We start from the raw sequence: 20879 nt of genomic DNA on the forward strand, positions 1-20879 counted from the left end.
TTCTTACTCTCCTCCCATCCGGTAGGCGCTACAGGAGCCTCCGCTCCCGCACCAGCAGGCACAGGAAGAGCTTCTTCCCTGAGGCTGAACCTCTCATCACAGCGTTAAGCAGTATTGCATCCGTATTGTACGAATGCGAATAACTATGCGAATAAAAAAATAACTTTTTTTATTCGCAGCTATTTTGTAAATAACACAATTCTTTGCATTTCTGGTCAGATGCTAAATGCATTTCATTGGCTTTGTATCTGTACTTGGCACAATGACAATAAAATTGAATCTAATCTAATCTAATCTAAAAGGGGATCGTTAATTTACAGGTGAGGCAAAACACTTCCTCTCAGAGACATGTGAAGCTGCCTTCCACAAGGAGAGGAGGGCACAGAACATCTGTATATTTAATAAGGTGGGAGTAGTGATACTTAATAACCAAGGGATGAAAGGTTGAGAAAAATAGGCATGTGCAAGTTAAGGGAACAATCCTATTAAATGGCAAAGCAGGCTTGAGAGGTCTAGATTGTACCTTCTTGTCTTCTACTGTCACCATTGTGAGATACTTGCGAAACTAGTTCCTAGGTCCTGATGATGTAATAATCCCAACCCTTCCCAACAGACTAGACACTTGTTGATCATCATATTGATCCCTGCCACCAATCAATGGTCTCTAACTTGTTACTTAACCCTCACTCCAACCCAAACCACAATGCAACCCAACATCCCAGCCCCAGATGGTGACAGTGATTGACTGGGTACTCTCCCTAGTGAAGTCGTGATTGGCCAAGTGGCAACCACATCCTCCCTGCTGTGAAACATTGATTGGTTGCCTCTCCACCTTAATGAAGCACAATTAGCTGACTACCTAGTGAAGCATCGTATGGTTGAATGCCCTGCAACTCCCTTATAAAGCAGTGATTGGCTGAATGCCATGCCCGGTTTCCCTTTCAAGCAGTGATTAGCAGAATATTCTGCTCCCAATGAAGAATGAGAGCCCCTACCCCCACCTCCAATGAAACAGTGATTGGTTTAATGCCTTCTGGTGAAGTGGCTGAAATCCTGCTCTTCCGATGATTAGTAGAACACTACCCTCCTGGTGATTGGTTGAAACCCTCACTCCCGGCGATTCTTTCCTCTCTATTATTGGTTGAATCCAGGCTCTCGCTCCCAGCAATTGGTCTCCCAGTGATGGGCGGAATCCCTTCTCTCGCAGTGATTGGGTGAACTGCTGCCCTCTCTCCCGGGGATTGGTTGAATCCCCAGCCCGTGCAGCGGCTGAGCAGCCTCCCCAGGTGGAGCCCGGGGACGGAGGAGCAGCTCCCTCTGGCGGCCGCGGGTCACACATAAACGGTCCGCGGGCTCGGTGGCGGTCAGTGTGAGGCGAGCTCTCGCTCCGGTGTGGCGATGAGCTCCGAGCGGTCAGCGCCGGCTGGCTCCCCTGCTCCTCCTTGCTCGGAGCCCGAAGGAGGGGCGGCTGACTACCGCGACTGGGTGCGGCGGAGCTACCTGGAGCTGGTGTCCTCCAACCATCACTCGGTGCAGGCGCTATCCTGGAGGAAGCTCTACCTCAGCCGGGCCAAGCTTAAGGCGTCGAGCCGGACCTCAGCGCTGCTGTCCGGCTTCGCCATGGTGAGTGAGTGAGTGATCGATCGTGGACCAGCTCCATCCAGCCAGACCGTCTCCCTGCCCGGATCATCCACGGATGCCACCGGAACTTGCTCAGACTGGACCAGGGCTCCGGCTCGGGGAGGAAACTGAGGAGGGGCAGGCTACAGTTGGAGGGGGGAGATGATGATGGGAAGGGGTTGAGGGGGGCAGACGATTGTGGGGAGGGGTTGAGGGTGGCAGACGATAGCCGAGAACATTTGAGACTGAAGTGAAATCTTTACTGGACATTCTGGGGTGAAAGGAAGATGGGGTTGGGAAGATACTTCGAAGATTAGACAGTTATGACTTGTAGGGAGACGGGATCACCCCGTGCAGGGATGAAGAGCAATTGCGGATATTTGTAGAGCATGAGGGTGTGATGTGGGAGCAGTCATATTGTGATGAGGGAAGGTGTGTTACCAGAGGGATGAGTAAGTATTGGAAGGCAGAACGTGTGGTATATGTTTACATTGTTTGTGACGGGCTTTGTTTACCATGTGAATGTTGTTTACTGGCAGTTGGATGATGTGTTAAAATGCTCTTTCTCGGCAGTGAGCCCTCTAGAAATTCTGCCTTAAAATATGAGTGGAAATACTTTATTTAGAAGAGCATAAATGTGCATTAAAAGTGTCGGTATCAATAATCTAGCCAGAGATAACTTTTTCCTCGTCTAGTCAGATAAACCCTGTGTAAAGAATGATTTTATCTGATGTGTTGTAGCACAATTATAGGTCAATAATTTTTAGCCTTATTCCATTTGCAATAGTATCTCTCATGTTGGCTGATGACAATAACATTTCAAACTTTATTAAAAACCAAACTGTTAATCTGTTTTTTCTTTTAAATGAGTTAAAGTCTGCAGCCTCTCAAGTGGTTCTGTCTTAATGGTAATGAGATTTATTCTTGCCTTTTGACAACTGGGACCTGAGAGAAATGTAGTGTGTTCCGAGCTGTGGTTAATTCACATATACAGAAGGAATTTATCCATGTTGATCCTCCACTTTGATGAAAGTGATGAAACTGATGAAAGTTGCTTTGATCTTGATGTTCTTGATCAATCTCATGACTCTAGCCTTGTAAGGGAACTATGATACATTTTCACTTTGGTCAGTCTGAAGAAGCAGGAAACTTGCTCCAAGTTCAAAGTAAATTTATTACCGAAGTACATATATGTCACCATATACAACCCTGAGATTCATTTTCATGTGGGAATACTCAATAAATCCAGTAACTAGAATAGAATCAATGAAAGACTGCACCAATTGGCCATGCAACCAATGTGCAAAAGACAATAATCTGTGCAAATACGAAAAGAGATAGTAATAATAAATTAACAGTATCACCAAGACAGTCAAATAAGCCGTTGAAAGTGAGCCCATAGGTTGTGGACAACAGGAAATCTGCAGATGCTGGAAATTCAAGCAACACACATCAAAGTTGCTGGTGAACACAGCAGGCCAGGCAGCATCTCTAGGAAGAGGTGCAGTCGACGTTTCAGGCCGAGTCCTGACGAAGGGTCTCGGCCTGAAATGTCGACTGCACCTCTTCCTAGAGATGCTGCCTGGCCTGCTGCGTTCACCAGCAACTTCCATAGGTTGTGGGGTCATTTGAGGATAGCGCAACTGAAGTTATCCCCTTCGGCTCAGAAGCCTGATGGTTGAGGGTAATAATCGTTACTGAACCTGGTGGTGTGAGTCCTGAGGCTCCTGTACCACCCTCCTCATAGCAGCAGTGAGAAGAGAGCATGACCTGTGTGGTGGGGGTCCCTGATGATGGATGTGGCTTTCTTGTTAAACAATCCGTATAGATATGCTCAGTGTTGGGAAGGGCTTTGCTTATGATGGACTAGGCCGTACCCACTACTTTTTGTAGGATTTTTTCCCTGTTCAAGGGCATTGGTGTTTCCATACCAGGCTGAGATGCAGCCAATCAATATCCTCTCCACTACGTATCTATAGAAGTTTGTCAAATTTTTAGCTCTTATGCTGAATCTTTGTAAACTCCTAAAGAAGTAGAGGCACTGCTGTGCTTTCTTCATAATTGCACTTGTGTGCTGGGCCCAGGGCAGGTCCTCTGAAATAATAACACCAAGGTATTTAAAGTTGCTGACCCTCTCTGTCTCTGATTCACCAATGAGGACTGGCTCATGGACCTCTGGTTTCCTCCTCCTGAAGTCAATAGTCAGCACCATTTCAGCACTGACAGGAAGACTAGCATGCTTTCTCCCAACTTCCCCTTCTTGAAGTCCACAATCGATTCCTTGCTTTTGCTGACATTGACAGCGAGGTTGTTGTTATGACACCCACTCAGCCAGCTGACCTACCTCACTTCTGTACGCCTTGTTGCCATCTGAGATTCTGTCAAGAACAGTGACGTCATCAATGAATTTATAGATGGTGTTTGAGCTGTGCCTACCCACACGGTCCTGAGTATAGAGAGAGTAGAGCAGCGCTCTAAGCAAGCATTTTTGAGTTGTGCTTGTGTTGATTGTTAGCAAGAAGATATTATCACCGACTCGCATTGACTGTGATCTCCTGATAAGGAAATTGAGAATCCTGTCACACAGGGGAGGGAGCAAGGCCCAGGTTTTGAAGCTTGATGAGTAGGATTGAGGGGATAATGGTGTGGAACACCAAGCTGTAATAGATGAACAACAGCCTGACATGTGTTTTGCTGTTATCTGAGTGCTCCAAAGCTGAATGGAGAGCCAGTGAGACCTGCTGTAGACTTGTCAACGTGGTAACCAAATTGCAGATAGTCTAAGACTTGCTCAGGTGTAGAAGGTTATGAAAAATTACAGGGGGTCGTGATCAACTTGGTATGTGGGCTGAGGATTGGAAAGTGGATTTCAATACAGATAAATGTGAGGTATTGCATCAATGGTAAAACCAGGGTCGGACTTGAGCAGTGAATGGTAAGCCCTGGGGAGCCAGAGACCGAGGAGTGTAAGTGCATATTTTGCTGAAAGTGGTGTCACATGTAGATAGGATGGTGAAGAAATCAGTTGGCAAGCTAGACTTTGTCAGTCAGGGCATTAAGTATAGGAGTGGCATGTTATGTTGCAGTTCTATAAGATGTTGGTGAGGCTGCACTTCAAATTTCAAAGTAAAATTTATTATCAGAGTACATGCATGTCACCACGTACAACCCTGAGATTCTTTCTCTGCGGGCATACTTAGCAAATCTATAGAGCAGTAACTGTAAACAGGATCAATGGACAACAAGCTTGCAAATATAAATAGTAATAAATAATGAGCATGAAATAACGAGGTAAGAGTCCTTAAATGTGTATAGTTATCCTCTTTTGTTCAAGAGCCTGATGGTTGAAGGGTAGTAACTGTTCTTGAACCTGGTGGTGCGAGTCCTCAGGCTCTTGTACATTCTACCTAAGGGCAGTAGTGAGAAAAGAGCATGGCCTGGGTGGTGAGGATCTTTGATGGACACATGAGATCTATATATTGGCGAGACCCGATGCAGACTGGGACACCGCTTTGCTGAACACCTACGCTCTGTCTGCCAGAGAAAGCAGGATCTCCCAGTGGCCACACATTTTAATTCCACATCCCATTCCCATTCTGACATGTCTATCCATGGCCTCCTCTACTGTAAAGATGAATCCACACTCAGGTTGGAGGAACAACATCTTATATTCCGTCTGGGTAGCCTCCAAGCTGATGGCATGACCATCAACTTCTCTAACTTCCGCTAATGCCCCACCTCCCCCTCGTACCCCATCTGTTATTTATTTTTATACACACATTCTTTCTCTCACTCTCCTTTTTCTCCCTCTGCCCCTCTGAATATACCCCTTGCCCATCCTCTGGGTCCCCCGCCCCTTGTCTTTCTTCCCGGACCTTCTGTCCCATGATCCTCTCATATCCCCTTTGCCAATCACCTGTCCAGCTCTTGGCTCCATCTCTCCCCCTCCTGTCTTCTCCTATCATTTTGGATCTCCCCCTCCCCCTCTCACTTTCAAATCTCTTACTAACTCTTCCTTCAGTTAGTCCTGACGAAGGGTCTCGGCCTGAAATGTCGACTGTACCTCTTCCTAGAGATGCTGCCTGGCCTGCTGCGTTCGCCAGCAACTTTGATGTGAGGTGAAAGCATATTGTCTTTTTCAGGGAGGGGAGCTAAAAGCAAGAAGGCATGGGTTTAAGATCAGAGGTGAGACTTTTAATAGAGACACCAGGGGCGATGGCTTCACACAAAGAATGGTGTGTATTTGGAATGAGCTATCAGAAATGATGCCGCATTAGCAGTATTTACAAGTTATTTGGATGATTATGTGGTTAGGAGGGTTTCGAGGGCAATGGGACTAGCTGTCTGAGCAACACAGTTACTCTTGACCTGTTGAACGGAAGGGCCTATGTGGGTACTGAATGCACAAATACGCCTGCAGGTATTTGGTGCAGTGAAAGGCTTACTTGCAGCAACACTGCAGGCACATAGCATCATTAGAATTAGTATTCCCAAGGAAAAAAACATAAATTATACCGTTTTAATGAGAGAACAAAATATGCTAATCCCATTTTTCTTGATTACTGTTGATATCTAAAAATCAATCAGTTCCTGCTTTGAACATAGCAACAGCCTTCCAGGCCTGAAGTGAAAAAATTCAGTGATGAAATGCCTTCTGGGGGTGGGGGTGTGTGTGTGTGTGTGTGTGTGTGTGTATGTGTATGTATCCTTAATGGTTGACCTCTAATTTTGTTATTGTGACCAACCGAACCGGGAAAATATCATCCCTGTATTTCTCCTGCCAAGCCCTGTTGTAAGAATGCTGTTGTTTCATGAGATCACTTCTCATGTTGCTTGCTTTCGTAGCATATGGGCCCAGCCTGCTACATTTCTCCACATAACAAACCTGCCATCCCAACTAACAGCTTGCTAAACCTTTGTATGCCCTTTATTGTAAGTATATCTTCAGTTACAGCACCTCCTGTTGGATCCTCAATCCCTGTGTCCTCATCTTGTGATGAAAACCAACACACTTAAATTCCAGCTGCTGCCTGTAAGGAGTTTGTACGTTCTCCGTCTGACCGTGTGGGTTTCCTCCGGGTGCTCTGGTTTCCTCCGATTGGTAGGTTAATCGGTCATTGTAAGTTGTCCTGTGATTATGTGAGGGTTAAATCGGGATTGCTGGGTGGCATGGCTCAAAGGACCGGAAGGGCCTATTCTGTGCTGTAGCTCAATAAACAAATAGTTAATTTCATTGATTTCTGTACAAAGACACCCAGATCACCAGAACCATTCAGTATTCATCATTTAACAAAAAAATACAATGCACCACTACAATTTGTCATATTCTATAAACCATGACCCATCCATTCACTTAACCCGTCTAAATCATTATCGATGCAGCTTTAATCCCTCCGTGTGACCACATAAGGTGTGACCTTGGACTAGTAATGTTAACTCCCATTGGCCCCTCACTGAGTAGGCTTAATCAGTCAGAAGCCAATGAAACTATCCGGTTGCATCCAGCATGCCACATCATCGTCTTTGTTGCCAGAAATTCTGTATTGTTTTTCATGCAGTTAGTCTGGCTGCAACTCAACCCACAGCCCACCTCACTTCTGTCATTTATAATCTGAGAGTAATGTGTGAAATTAAGCTTTCATCTGTTTTAATCTAGTGTGTGCTTCAGATACAAGGGAATTTGGCAAGTGAACCATTAATTTGTGGAATTTTCAGTAACCACTACATTAAAAAATCCAGCTTGTACAGCTTGAATATCGAACAATTTCTGTCCTTTTATTAGCCTGGCAAAGTTTAACACAGGTAGAAAAAATATTGATTTTGTTGTACAAGTTCTTGCAATTAGTGTCTGTTGAGCAAAAAAGGTTTGCTCAAATTCTGAGGTAACCTAAAATGCTTTACAACCTGTTCATCACTTTTAAAATGTACTTATTTCTATAATGAGTTAATTAATGCACAATGTGGTTTTTACAAATGATAATGAAGAATAAATCTTTTCCAGGGTGCTGGGTGAACTCTGTTCACATACTTCTTGCATCCAAGAGTGGTCTTTTTTTTTTGACATTTCATCCAAAATCTACTTGGCAGTAGTAATTTAATCTGAAAAGGTCAATCCATCTCCTAGCAGCCAATGATTTCTAGATATTGATATCAGGTGATTAATCATGATTCCTTTTGAGAGAGAGAGAGAGAGAGAGAGAGAGATGCAAAGAATTGCTAAGAAGTTTAGCTCTCCCTAAAGATGTGGTGGAGTAGTGTTAATCATCAACTTGTGGCGCATTAGCTAAGAGAGATCGTAGTGGAGCAGTGTCTCGAAGGTCATTGCCTAACTACATTAAAAATCTTCTGCTACAGAAACCTTGGTTGCCACCAACAGTGTCACTTGTGAAAATGTGGCCTCTAGACCTGTTTGGAAATGTTATGTCTTTATGATTTTCTTGAACCATAAACAGTGAAGACTTTATCAATGGAATTGTACCATGTGGAGGAGAATTTAAAGCAATTTATTTTTTTGTGGAAAATACTTACAAATAATAATATTTAAATATGATCAATGATGAATTTGCACACTGTCCATTGTACTTGGTTCTCAATGTCCAAATTGAGTTTATTGTCATGCACAAGTACATGAAAACTTTTCTGCAGCGGCATTACATGCAGATAACATCGACTGAGCAGCATTCACAAAAAAAAATCATAAATTAAACAAAATATACACGGAAAAAAAGGGTCAGAGAGGGCTCTTGAGAGTTGTAAGAGAGCTAGGAAGGAGTTTAAGAAGGGACTTAGGAGAGCTGGAAGGGGACTTGAGATGTATGTGAAGAACAGGAGGATGAGTAGGGTGATGGTAAGAGCAATCAGGGATAAAGGAAGAAACACATGCCTGGAGTCAGAGGAGGCAGGGAGATCTTTAGTGAGTACTTTGCTTTAGTATTCACAAGTAAGAGTGACCTTGATGAATGCGAGGACAGTGTAGAACAGGCCAATATGCTGGGACATGTTATGTTCAGCAAGAGGATGTGCTGCAGCTTCTGAAAAATAATAGGGTAGTTAGGTCCCTGGGGCTAGCTGGGGTATGATACAGGAAGAGACTGCTATGCCTTCCCTGGCATTGATCTTTGTGTGCTCACTGGTCACAGGAGTAGTACCAGATGATTGGAGAGTGGCAAATGTTGTTCCTTTGTTAAAGAAAAGTTAATTAAAATAATCTGGGAATTACAGTCTGGTGAGTCTCATGTCAGTGGTGGGCAAACTATTGGAGACAATTCTTAGAGACAGGATTTATAAGCATTTGAAGATATATAATCAAATTAAGTATTATCAATATTGTGTTGTGAGGGGCAGCTCATGCCCCAAGAGCCTGATTGAATTCTTTGTGGAAGTGACAAAACAAATTGATGAAAGTAGAGCAGTAGATGTGGTCTTCAGTAATGTGTCAACAAAATTCCTCGTGGTAGGTCCATTCAGAAAGTCGGGAGGCATGGGATCCAGGAAAATTTGACTGTGTGGATTTAGAATTAGCTTGCCCACAGAAGGCAAAGGGTGGTAGTATATGTAGTGGTTTCTGCCTGGGGGTCAAAGACCACTGGTAGTCTATAGGGATCTGTTCTGGGACTCCTGGTCTTTGTGATTTTTATAAATGACTTGGATGAGGAAGTGGAAGGGTGGGTTACTGAGTATACAGATAACATGAAGATTGATTATGTAAATTGTGTAGAAGGTTGCCGTAAGTTACAAGAGACATTGATGGGATACAGAGCTGGGCTGAGAAGTGGGCAGCTGGAGTTCAATCCAGATAAGTATGATATGAATCGTTTTATTTAACTTATTTAGAGATACAGCATGGAACAGGTCCTTCTGGTGCAATGAGCCGCACCCCTAGCACCCCCCCATTTAACACCCCTAGCACCCGTCCTATTTAACACCCCTAGCACCTCTCCTATTTAACACCCCCCCATTTAACACCCCTAGCACCCCCCCTATTTAACACCCCTAGCACCCCCCCTATTTAACACCCCTAGCACCCCCCATTTAACACCCCCCCTATTTAACACCCCTAGCACCCCCCCCTATTTAACACCCCTAGCACCCCCCCTATTTAACACCCCTAGCACCCCCCCCATTTAACACCCCTAGCACCCGTCCTATTTAACACCCCTAGCACCTCTCCTATTTAACACCCCCTCCCCCCCCAGCAGCATCACAGGACAATTTACAAAGACCAATTAACTTACTAGCTGGTATGTGTTTGGACTGCGGGAGGAAGCTGGAGCACTCATTGGGAATGACAATCCAACTTTGACAGACGGTATCGAAATGGAACTCCAGTGCCCTGGGCTATTATTGTGCTAACTGGTTTGCTACAGTGGCCTCCTTTTGGAAGCTGAAACTTGAAGGCAGTTTATAGGGTTATCGGCAGGATTTTTAGCAGTGTAGAGGAACAGAAGGGTCTTGGGGTCCTTGTCCATAGATTCCTGAAACTTGAGGTGCAAGTTAATGGGGTGTTTAATAAAGTATATGGTATGTTGCCATTTATTAGTCAGAGGATTAAGTCCAAGAGCCACAAAGTACTGTTGTAGCTCAATAAAAGCCTGGTTGGACCACAATATTGTCTTCAGTTCTGGTTGCCTCATAACAGGTGGATGTGGATGTTTTAGAGAGGATGCAGAGGAGATTGGATTAGAGCACATTTTATGAGAAAAGGCTGAGCGAGCTAGGGCTCTTTTTGGAGTGAAGGAGGGTGAGAGATGATTTGGTAGATGATGTCTTTCTCAGGTGGAAATGACTAATAAGAGAGGACATAATTTTAGAATGATTGAAAGAAAGTATGGGGGGAAAGTCAGAGGTAGGTTTTTGAACACTGCTGGGCATGTGGAATGCACTGCTGACGCTGGTAGTCAAGGCAGATGCATTAGGGTCACTTCAGAGAGTAAGCACATGGCTTAATGATAAACAGAGGGCTTTGTGGGAGTGAAGGGTTAGATCTTGGAGTTGGTTAAAAGGTCAGCATGTCATTGGCCAAAGGCCCTGTACTGTGCTGTGCTGTTCTGTGTTTACAAGAAAGAACACAATTAGAACAAAAACAAACTCTGTTGTGGTGTAAAGTCAAAGTGGTCATAGTGTTGCTATTACTGTGATAGTGATTAAGGTTGTGCCACTAGAATGGTTGAAGGGAAGTAGCTGATTTTGAAACTGGGACTTCAGACTTCTGTCTCTGCTGCCTAATGGTAGCTGTGAGAATGTGGCATGGCCCAGATGGTGGGGTCTTTGATAGATCTTTGGTCAAACACAAAGCAGCCATTTGTTCTTGCAAACTGCCACTTAAAGGAGGTTCAGTTGAGCTACCTTTGTAATCTCAAACTTAAAGCAAAAGTCAGGTATTTGAATAAAAGGGATTGTAAAAAGAAGATCCAAAGAGTACAAGTGATGTAAGAAATCGAGTTTGCACTATTACTACCTCCAGAAGGGAAAAGAGCAGTGAGGAAGGTCATTTTCAGAAGGTGAGAGAGAGAGAGAGATGGGAATTTTGGTTATGTAATTTCAGCTTCCTCTTAACATAAGCTTGTACCCGTACACAAATTGAATTAGGCAAGCTGTGGAAGCTGGCCCAGTGTTGTGTAATGGCTGCCAAAGGCCTTGCCATTTGCAAAGGAATGGCTAGCACATCTCCCATCTCTTCACCTTTAACAGAAGTGCACCAAGATCGTTTTCCTTACATTTCTCCAAACTGACATCTAAACAGATATTCTGCTTATTAAGCTTATTAACAGAAATTCTGCTTATTATCTGGCAATTTAGTCTGGTGCCCCAGCTTTCTCCCCCTAATCCTGCAATCTACTTCAGGTCTTCTCTAGAGTAATGTACAGCCCGTACGTAGGAACAAGCATTTGAAAGACCACTGGATGGATTTGCCAGCTGCCGTGGGTTGCAAGTATCTTTTCTTGCATGGGAACTTGATTTGAAGTGTATTTCTGACCTGCGAGCTGTACAGGTTACTGACACCTCACAGGAACGGAACTCTGCTATAACCTATTAAGTATTGCTAAGTATCCTGGAAATGCATGTGGACAGTTGTTCTAATTTAAACCTACTGCATAAAATGGCTTGTTAGAAGTTGATTGGGCTTTTACAAGCCAATTTGTTGGTATATGCAACTTGTCAGTGATTTGGCTGGTACCTTACTCCTTTCTTTCCAGTGCTGATGAAGGTTTTCAGCCCAAAATGTAGACTGTTTATTTATTTCTAGATGCTCCTGACCTGCAGAGCTCTTCCAGTGTTTTGTGTGTTGTTCTGGAAGCAGGAGTCATTTCTTTCAGTTTGAAAGAAAGTATGTGGCACAAAGTAGTTAGCAAAATATGATCAAATGCAATATGGCTCAGTCAGTAATTGAAGGTGAGGGGGAAAAAAGAAATGTTTTTGATTCCAGAAGATTTAGTAAGCTGTGAGAATGTTTGAATGGCATATTTGCCTCTTTCTTCCCACCCCACCTTTTCTAAGTATTCATTACACTGCTGTGTATGTGGTTATTCCCAGCAGATTTGGTCTTGTAGCTGATGGAACCAATATTATTTCACCACTTTTCCCGTTTCCTGAAAATGTTGACTCGTGCTTCCAGCACTTAACTGGGAGTGCACCTGTTGCAACTTGTCTTTAGTTCCTCTAGGGAGGAACATGTAGGAGATTCCCCTTTGTTTCTTTCCCCCATGTCCACCCCCCAGGTTTTCCCTTTATCACATTAGTCCCTTTGCTATTTCATTTTCTTCTACCTGTCCATCACTCACTCCTTCCTCCCCCCGGTTTCCCACCTCCTTGTCTTTATTCCTTGGTCTACTATCTTCTCCTATTAGATTCCATCTTTTTCAGCCCTTTGCCTCTTCCACCTATCACCCCTCAGCTTCTCACATAATTCTCACTCCCCCCACCCCCCCAAAAAAAATCTGGATTCACCTGTCGCCCACTAGCTTGTGCTTCTCCCCTTCACTCACCCCTTTATTCCAGCTTCTGCCCCTTTGTTTCCAGTCCTTACGAGAGATCTCAACCCTATGCATTGACTGTTCCTTTCCCTCCTGTGTGTGTGTGTCTAAGGTGAAAGAGGTGCTGTTGTGCTTTATTTTCCACCAGACAGCCAGCATGCACAGACCGTGAGATCCTTGGTGATGTATATACCAAGAAACTTGAAGCTGTTCACCCTCTCACCCCACATTCAGTGATGTCTATAGGGGTGAGCCTGTCTCTGTTCCTTCTGTAGTCCACAACCAGCTCCTTTGTTTTTGCAACATTGAAGGAAAGGTTGTTTCCTTGACACCACTGTGTCAGGGTGATGACTTCTTCTCTGTAGGCTGCCTTGTTATTTTTTGAGATGAGGCCAATCAATGTAGTATCACCTGCAAATTTTATTAGCAGATTGGAGCTGTGGGTGGTGACAGTCATGGGTGCACAGAGAGTAAAGGAGGGGGCTTAGGACACAGCACTGGGGGCCTCCTGTGTTGAGGGGCAGAGGTGAGGGAGCCCATTCTTACCTCCTGCTGGCAATCTGACAAGAAGTCCAGGATCCAGCTGCACAAGGCAGGGTGAAGGCCGAGGTCTCTGAGCTTCACAGCATTCTCACATAAGCATCCCTCTTCGGGTGTGTAAGGATGGTGTGTAGAGCTGTGGCTATTACGTCATCTGTCATCATGAATGACTCCATATGAATAGATCATGAAATGGTGGATCAAACGCGATGGCCTAATTCTGCTCCTATATTGTATAGTCTTGTGGTCTGGTGATTAAAGTCTACTGTGCCCGACAACATTGCAATAATGCTCCTTTGCTTAATTTGTGAACTAGGCTGTTAAACATGTATTTGTCATGATTGGTCACTGAAGACCCTTTGGATGTGAAATGTTGTGAAGGTTAGGATCCCTGAAAATGAAGTGCTCAACTAACATGGTTTTCATTATGTAACCATGTTTGCCTTGTTTTTTTTTAAATCTCAAAATGCTCTCCAGACACCACCCAAGTTTAGTAAAGGGTAAGGTCTATGTTCGTTTTAAGGAAGGTTTCATTGTTTGTGGATATTGCATGTAAACCCGTTAGATTCCTTAAGATTTCTTGATAGAAACTAGACAGATTGTGGAGCCTATCCAGAATACAGTGAATAAGTGAGATGTAAACACTACATATTTCTGAAGCAGACAGCCAATATAATTGAGAAGCATCAAATATAGTTGTTGCTAAGAGATGTGCAGAAATGAGGTCAGTTGTGAGCTGTTGTGGTGGTAATTTGCACTAAGTAGCCAGGTCAGTCTTCAGCATTGAGGGCTTCCTGTGATGGGCATTAGGAGTCTTAAACTTCCCCTCTACAAGAATCTGACAGCAGATCTTAGACACGTTGACATTCAAGAGCATCCAGAAACCAATTTAGAATTAAAATAATACAATGTGCGATCTACTCAACAGGTTGGGCAGGTTTGCTGACTTGGGTGTGGCTATCACAGACTTTAGTAGGAAACCTACAGTCAATCATGCACATTGTAGGCTAAAGATACTTGTGCTTATTTAGTTAACAAGTTTAAGTTAATCATAATGGAATTGAGCATAATTGTACAATATGCTTTTTCTATGAATTTTTCAAATATGTACAATGAATCAACCCGATGTGTTCCCAAGAATTTCAAAACCACTACGGTTAAAAATTCTTTCCTATTTAGATGCCAGATAACATTATCCTAGAACAAAGAGCTTGAACTTTAAATTGGACAAAGAGTTGATCTTACAGCTTGATGACCTTTCATTAAAAAATGTTAACTCTTTTTGTTTCAGTCTCTAGAAATGCTACCATACCTACTGAGTATTTGCACCCCTTTCAATTTTGTTTTAAGATTTTCAGGTTCAGTATTTTGCTTTGGTGGCAAATCTGTAACTTTGTGGTCCAGTTCTGACTGCAAATGTCTAATTCTGGAGTCAGTTTGTAAAAAAAGTCACAAGTGGCTAACAGTAACTTTACAATTTCCTCATTTGAAGCTGGCAGTCTTCACAAAGTTTGAGACGAGGTGATTTTTATTAGAATTCAGTTTTTAGTGTAATTGTAAAGATGCAATTAGCATACTGCTGTGTAATGAAATTCTACTTTTTTGGTTTAGCTGTAGTTTAAGTCACTCTTAACAAAAATGTTATTTTTAGTGCGAGATAATTCAGAGGTACAAGCCAACAGTCAAAATACAGGACAAACCCTATTTGCTTAAATTTGTAGCTTTAGTTCATAAGCGTACTTTATTCATGATACCAGGGCAGGTCTTTCAGTACATTCATTTAACCATCAGATCATTGTATTCTCTTGCAAAGCATTGATGCCACTCATACTTCCTCCTCAAGCAATACATTCTTGAAACATTCGAGAGGCTGCTAGGCAGGGCCCAGCCCCTCAGTGTCTAGTGGCAGCCGGGTCTTCGACTGTGGTACATCCCCACTAAGCCTTTGTGGTGTCTACACCAAGCTTCTGTGCATCTCTCAGCATGTGCAACATGTGCCAGCTTGCTGCATTCATCTGTGGACATCTTCCACAGCAAAACTTACAAGGTTGGGCAGACCAAAGTTAATCTTTTATCAAGTTGATGGTCTTCCTGCAGCAGTTGATGTTTGTGTGAATGTGCATCAGTCCTGGAGCAGCAATTAGATTAGAGTCCTCTGTAACACAACTGCTTCGGGTGAACCTTGTCAAGGGCCACTGCATCTTTTTTTGTTTCAGGCTTTGACAAACACATAGTCCTGGATGACTGGCCCTGTCATCGCCACAGATACCTTGTAGGCAGCATGTGGTGAGCGAGAGATTCTGACTACACAGGAAGAATTTGACAAGGAGGGCTCCGTCTCACTGCCAGCCAAGAGAGGTCTTTGTGCTTATCTGAGAGTTCTGGCAACAAGGCATCCTGCTTGGGAAAGCATCTCATAGAATTGATTGTGTCCATCTCCTGCAGAGCATTTTAAGCTAACTACTGCCTGATGGATTTGTGGTTAAAGGTTTTTTTTTGTTGAAAGTTTTTCTGAGGGACAGGCGATGTAGCAAGGTTCACCTGAATGGAATATGGTGTAGTAAGGCGAGGCCCAATTTTCAAATCCAGGGATAGGTAGAACATTAGTGCCATTGGATGTTTGAGTACCTTGGTTCTTCACATAGCTCGATGCAGCCATGTAAAAAGGAAGTGAGCCCAGCTGGGTATGTTTTCCCCCACCCTTTCTTTGAAGGGTTGTTCATTATAACCCAACAGATGTATTGCACTCTGGATTTCCAGATGAGATTAAAGATGGCTTGGCACAGAAGCAGGTGTAGGCCAGACCCACACCTTGCACCTGGTGACCAGGTTCTTGCCTCCTATTGAAAGAATAGTAATCCCTTGTTCCCACTTTATTTAATCTTGTCTATCCATTTCTAGCCATGTGTCCTGATTCCTCTAAGCCCAATTTATTTATTTTTCTTCTTCTCCACCCACCCCCCCCTCACATGTTCAGGTAGTTGGACCTCGCGCTGAAAGTCACAGAGGATCAATTGGGCCACAACGTAGCCTCACTCATAGTGCAAGTGACTCTGGCCCCTTGGGTCAGTTCATGTGGACTGCAGATGCTGATCAATCTCCAGACTGATCGTGGGTCTGAGCAGAACACTCTGGTGTGAGTGTCACTGCTGTCTTGAACTGTTAATGCCCCTCACACCCAGGTTCGTCCTGATCGGTTTGGCAAAGTGTTCAGTGCAACAGGTAAACAAGGAGAGTGGGCAGCATTGCCTATTTCCAGACTTGAGAATCAGAGTCCAGTTTATTATCACTGATGTATTGTGAAATTTGTTTTGTGACAGCAGTACAGCAAGAAAAATAACTAAGTTGTATTTAAAAATAGCGCAGAAGAGAAATAGCTATATAGTGTTTATGGCCTCATGGACTGTTCAGAAATCTGATGGCTGAGAGGAAGAAGTGCTTTCTTAAATTGAGCGCGTGTCTTCAGGCTCCTGTACCACCTCCCTGATGGTAGTAATGAGAAGAATGCATGTCCTGGATGTCAAACCTTGCCCCAGACCCAAGCCTCCAGCACCTTCCCCCAGCAGCAGCAAGGGAGAGGGAGACTAGTCAACACAGGCAGACAGCACTGAACACTTGCTTTTTTTAGATTATGAGAACACTCAGTCCTCTTTTATTGTCATTTAGAAATGCATACATGCATTAAGAAATGATACAATGTTTCTCCGGAGTGATATCACAGAAAACAAGACAGACCAAAGACTAACACTGACAAAACCACACAATTATAACATATAGTTACAGCAGTGCAAGCAATACCATAATTTGATGAAGAACAGTCCATAGGCACAGTAAAATATTGTCATTTAGAAATGCATACATGCATTAAGAAATGATACAATGTTTCTCCGGAGTGATATCACAGAAAACAAGACAGACCAAAGACTAACACTGACAAAACCACACAATTATAACATATAGTTACAGCAGTGCAAGCAATACCATAATTTGATGAAGAACAGTCCATAGGCACAGTAAAAAAAAAGTCTCGAAGTCCCCAAGTCAATCAACTCCTGAGTCCCCGATAGCGGCGGCAAAAGGGAGAAACTCCCTGCCATAAACCTCCAGGCACCGTCAACTTGCCGATACCTTGGAAGCAGCCGACCACAGCCGACCCTGAGTCCATTCGTCCAAAAACTCCGAGCTTCCGAGCAGCCTCTCCGATACAGCCTCCTGAGCGCCTTCGACCTCTCCCCGGCCGCTGAAACACACAAAGCCGAGGATTTCGAGGCCTACAGCTCCAGAGATTCCCGTTACCACACAGTAGCAGTGGTAGCAAAGCAGTCATTTCAGAAGTTTTCCAGATGTTCTGCTATGCACTCACGTCTGTCTCCATCAAATCAGAATTGTGCACGGTCCCCTACTTGACCAATAACAGATATTCATCACCAGAGAGGCCGCGCACGCTGCCGTCGCGCCACCATCTTCTCGCTTGCCTACTGCTCTCATCCTTGTTGATTTGTCTCGCTCAACACTGTAATCGGCAAGATCGTCGAGAGATGGAGTCGATCATGGGCTCCAACCCTCTTGGCTTCCAGGCCATGCACCCTGCTCCAAACCTCAACAAACTCCCTCAGAGACAGCAAAGCACCAGATAGCTCAATCGGTCCAAAAACACACCATCAAAATGTAAATCACAGGTTCCAGTCGCACACAGCTCAGTAATAGAATCATATTTGAAAGAAGTAGTTTTGTGAACTGTCTGAAGGACATCTCCATTGATTGCATTGTTCACTGGCGCTGTCTTGACAGTTAATACTTTGTGATATCATCAAGTTCGCTGATGACAGAACCGTGGTGGGTCTCATCAGCAAGAACGATGAGTCATAAGTGCAGCGGCTAACGGACTGGTGCAGAGCCAACAACCTGTCTCTGAGTGTGAACAAAACAGAAGAGATGGTTGTTGACTTCAAGAGGACACGGAACGACCACTCTCCGTTGAACATTGACTCCTCCGTGGAGATCGTTAAGAGCACCAAATTTCTTGGTGTTCACCTGGCAGAGAATCTCACCTAGTCCCTCAACACCAGCTCCATAGCAAAGAAAGCCCAGCAGCGTCTCTACTTTCTGTGAAGACTGAGTAAAGTCCATCTCCACCCCCCCCCCCCCATTCTCACCACATTCTGCAGAGGCTGTATCGAGAGCATCCTGAGCAGCTGCATCACTGTCTGGTTCGGGAATTGCACCATCTTGGATCGCAGGACCCTGCAGTGGATAGTGAGGTCAGCTGAGAAGATCATCAGGGTCTCTCTTCCTGCCATTACAGACATTTACACCACACGCTGCATCCGTAAAGCAAACAGCGTTGTGAAGGACCCCACACACCCCTCATACAAACTCTTCTCCCTCCTGCCATCTGGCAAAAGGCACCAAAGTATTCGGGCTCTCACGACCAGACTATGTAACAGTTTCTTCCCCCAAGCCATCAGACTCCTCAATACCCAGCGCCTGGACTGCCACCAACCTACTGCCCTCTACTGTGCCTGTTGACTTGTTTATTATTTATTGTAATGCCTGCACTGTTTTGTGCACTTTATGCAGTCCTGGGTAGGTCTGTAGTCCAGTATAGTTTTGTGTTGTTTTACGTAGTTCAGTTCAGTATTTGTATTGTTCATGTAGCATCAGGGTCCTGAAAAACATTGTCTCGTTTTTACTGTGTACTGTACCAGCAGTTATGGTTGAAATGACAATAAAAAGTGACGACTTAAAAAGTCACTAGTGTTTCCTCTAAGTACTTCACCCATAATGCTTTTGAGAGGATGTTACACGGGACCTAGTCACTTGGTGTCCAGTGTATATACATTTGTGTCATCCAATTAACCCATTCTAGGTACAAAGCACCAGTGCCACTCATGAGGCCTCTTTGGACAATGTGTACTTCAAATGTTTACGGTACCATTACACAGAGGACCTGTGTAGTGGTGTTGGGACCCTGGATTGCAATCCCTCCCTATTCCAATCAAAGTGCTTCTTTCATCCGGTTGATATCCCAGCAACGTTTGATATGTGTCACAGTGAGCAGACCAGAGTCCTCTGTTACCCAGCTGCTCAGGGTGACCCCTGATAAGAATTCTTGCATTTTACACTTGCAAACAGCCACTTGGCAGCAACATGGGTGACAAGCTGAGATGGTATCACTGTTATAATAGTAAATGACAGCAGCAGACTTTTTAAAAAAAAACACGAATTTAAAATAATTTAGTTGATGCAATTGTTCTCGCTTGTGGCTCCAATTGTGGATTTAATTATGCCTTTTCAAAAAAAAATTGGACATCTGCACCTCTGAGACAGATGACTGACAGCAAAGGGCATTGGGTGGTTTAAGTATTATTTCAGATACTATTCCTGACTCAACACCTTAAAGCCATCTGTCTAGTTATTACCACACAGATGGGTCCAAATTGGCTATGTTTTCTATATTAAAACAGTGATTTTCATTACTTAAATGTCTATAAATCATTTTGAGGGGGTGGGGGCAGGGAAGGAGGGATTTGGAAAGGGTACCAAAATGCAGATTTGATCTTTATTTTAATAATGTGTTTTCCTTCAAGATTTTAAAACAGTTGGGAAACCTATGAGGCTTGAAATCTTGCAGCTGCAATATTTCCTGTCAGTTGCCTTCCTTTTTTCAGTCAATAATTGTCAGAAACTAATTTTTCTTCTGATGCAAGTTGCGTTTATTAACATTTCAATCCAGCTGCTTCCTTGAGAAAGATTGTCTATTCAGAAATGTTGCCTTACTTCATCCTGAGTGAGTGTAGCTACTTCATGCTCATCCTTTACAGTACTTCAAACAATAAACCACTGAAATATAAGTTATTAATGGAAATAACTTTGTGATAAGTATTTTAATATTTCATTGCACTTCACTGCTGCAATTTTAATTTCAGTTGGATTTATGTTTGAGCCTTGTCATTCACCTTAATTATGTTTATTGTAGCAACCTAGAATTGCTGATTTTATTTTATTTATTAATACAGCTCCGTACGGGTCCTTCCAGCCCAAAAGGCTGCACCTCCAACTGCCCACCTATCCAGTACTAGCCTAATATCAGCACAATTTACAATAACTGTTTAACCTACAAACCAGTACACCTTTGGATTGTGGGAGGAAACCAGAGCACCCAGAGGAAACCCATGTGGTCACGGGGAGAATGTGCAAATTCCTACAGATGTCACCGGAATTAAATTCCTGTACATCCCAAGCAGTAATAGCATCACACGAACCGATATCTAAGAAAGGATGTTCTGGCATTGAGAGAATCCTGAGGAGATTTATGAGAATGATCCCACTAATGAAAGGGTTAACATATGAAGAGTATTTGGCTCTGGGCCCGTACTTGCTGGAGTTCTGAAGAATTTTGGGGGGGTAGGGGGATCTCGTTGAAACCTAATGAATATTGAAAGCCCTAGACAGAGCGGATGTGGAAAAGATGTTTCCAATAGTGGGAGAGTCAAAGACCAGAGGGCCTTCTCGGGATAGAAGGGCATCCTTTTAGAACAGAGATGAGGAATTTCTTTAGCCAGAGGATGGTGAATCTGTGGAATTCATTGCTACAGAAGGACGTAGAGGCTAAGTCATTGGGTATATTTAAAGCAGAGATTGATGGGTTCATAATTTGTAAAGACATAAAAGGTTATGGGGAGGCAAGAGAATGGGGTTAAGAGGAAAAATAAGTCAGCCAAGATGGAATAGCTGAGCAGACTC

At 43.7% G+C, this 20879-nt stretch overlaps 1 protein-coding gene across 1 annotated transcript in view; it reads left to right on the forward strand.

Annotated features, from left to right (window-relative positions):
- The first annotated feature begins 1297 nt into the window (after positions 1 to 1297).
- orai2 (ORAI calcium release-activated calcium modulator 2) overlaps positions 1298 to 20879 on the forward strand; it is a 51562-nt gene continuing 31980 nt past the window's right edge. The window contains exon 1 of the mRNA XM_063031425.1: positions 1298 to 1623. Within this exon, the coding sequence (XP_062887495.1) occupies positions 1399 to 1623 (225 nt within the window). The 5' untranslated portion in view covers positions 1298 to 1398. The remainder of the gene's footprint in view (positions 1624 to 20879) is intronic.

The sequence above is a fragment of the Mobula hypostoma genome, chromosome 23 (genome assembly GCF_963921235.1).
Source record: "Mobula hypostoma chromosome 23, sMobHyp1.1, whole genome shotgun sequence".
Classification (NCBI taxonomy): Eukaryota; Metazoa; Chordata; class Chondrichthyes; order Myliobatiformes; family Myliobatidae; genus Mobula; species Mobula hypostoma.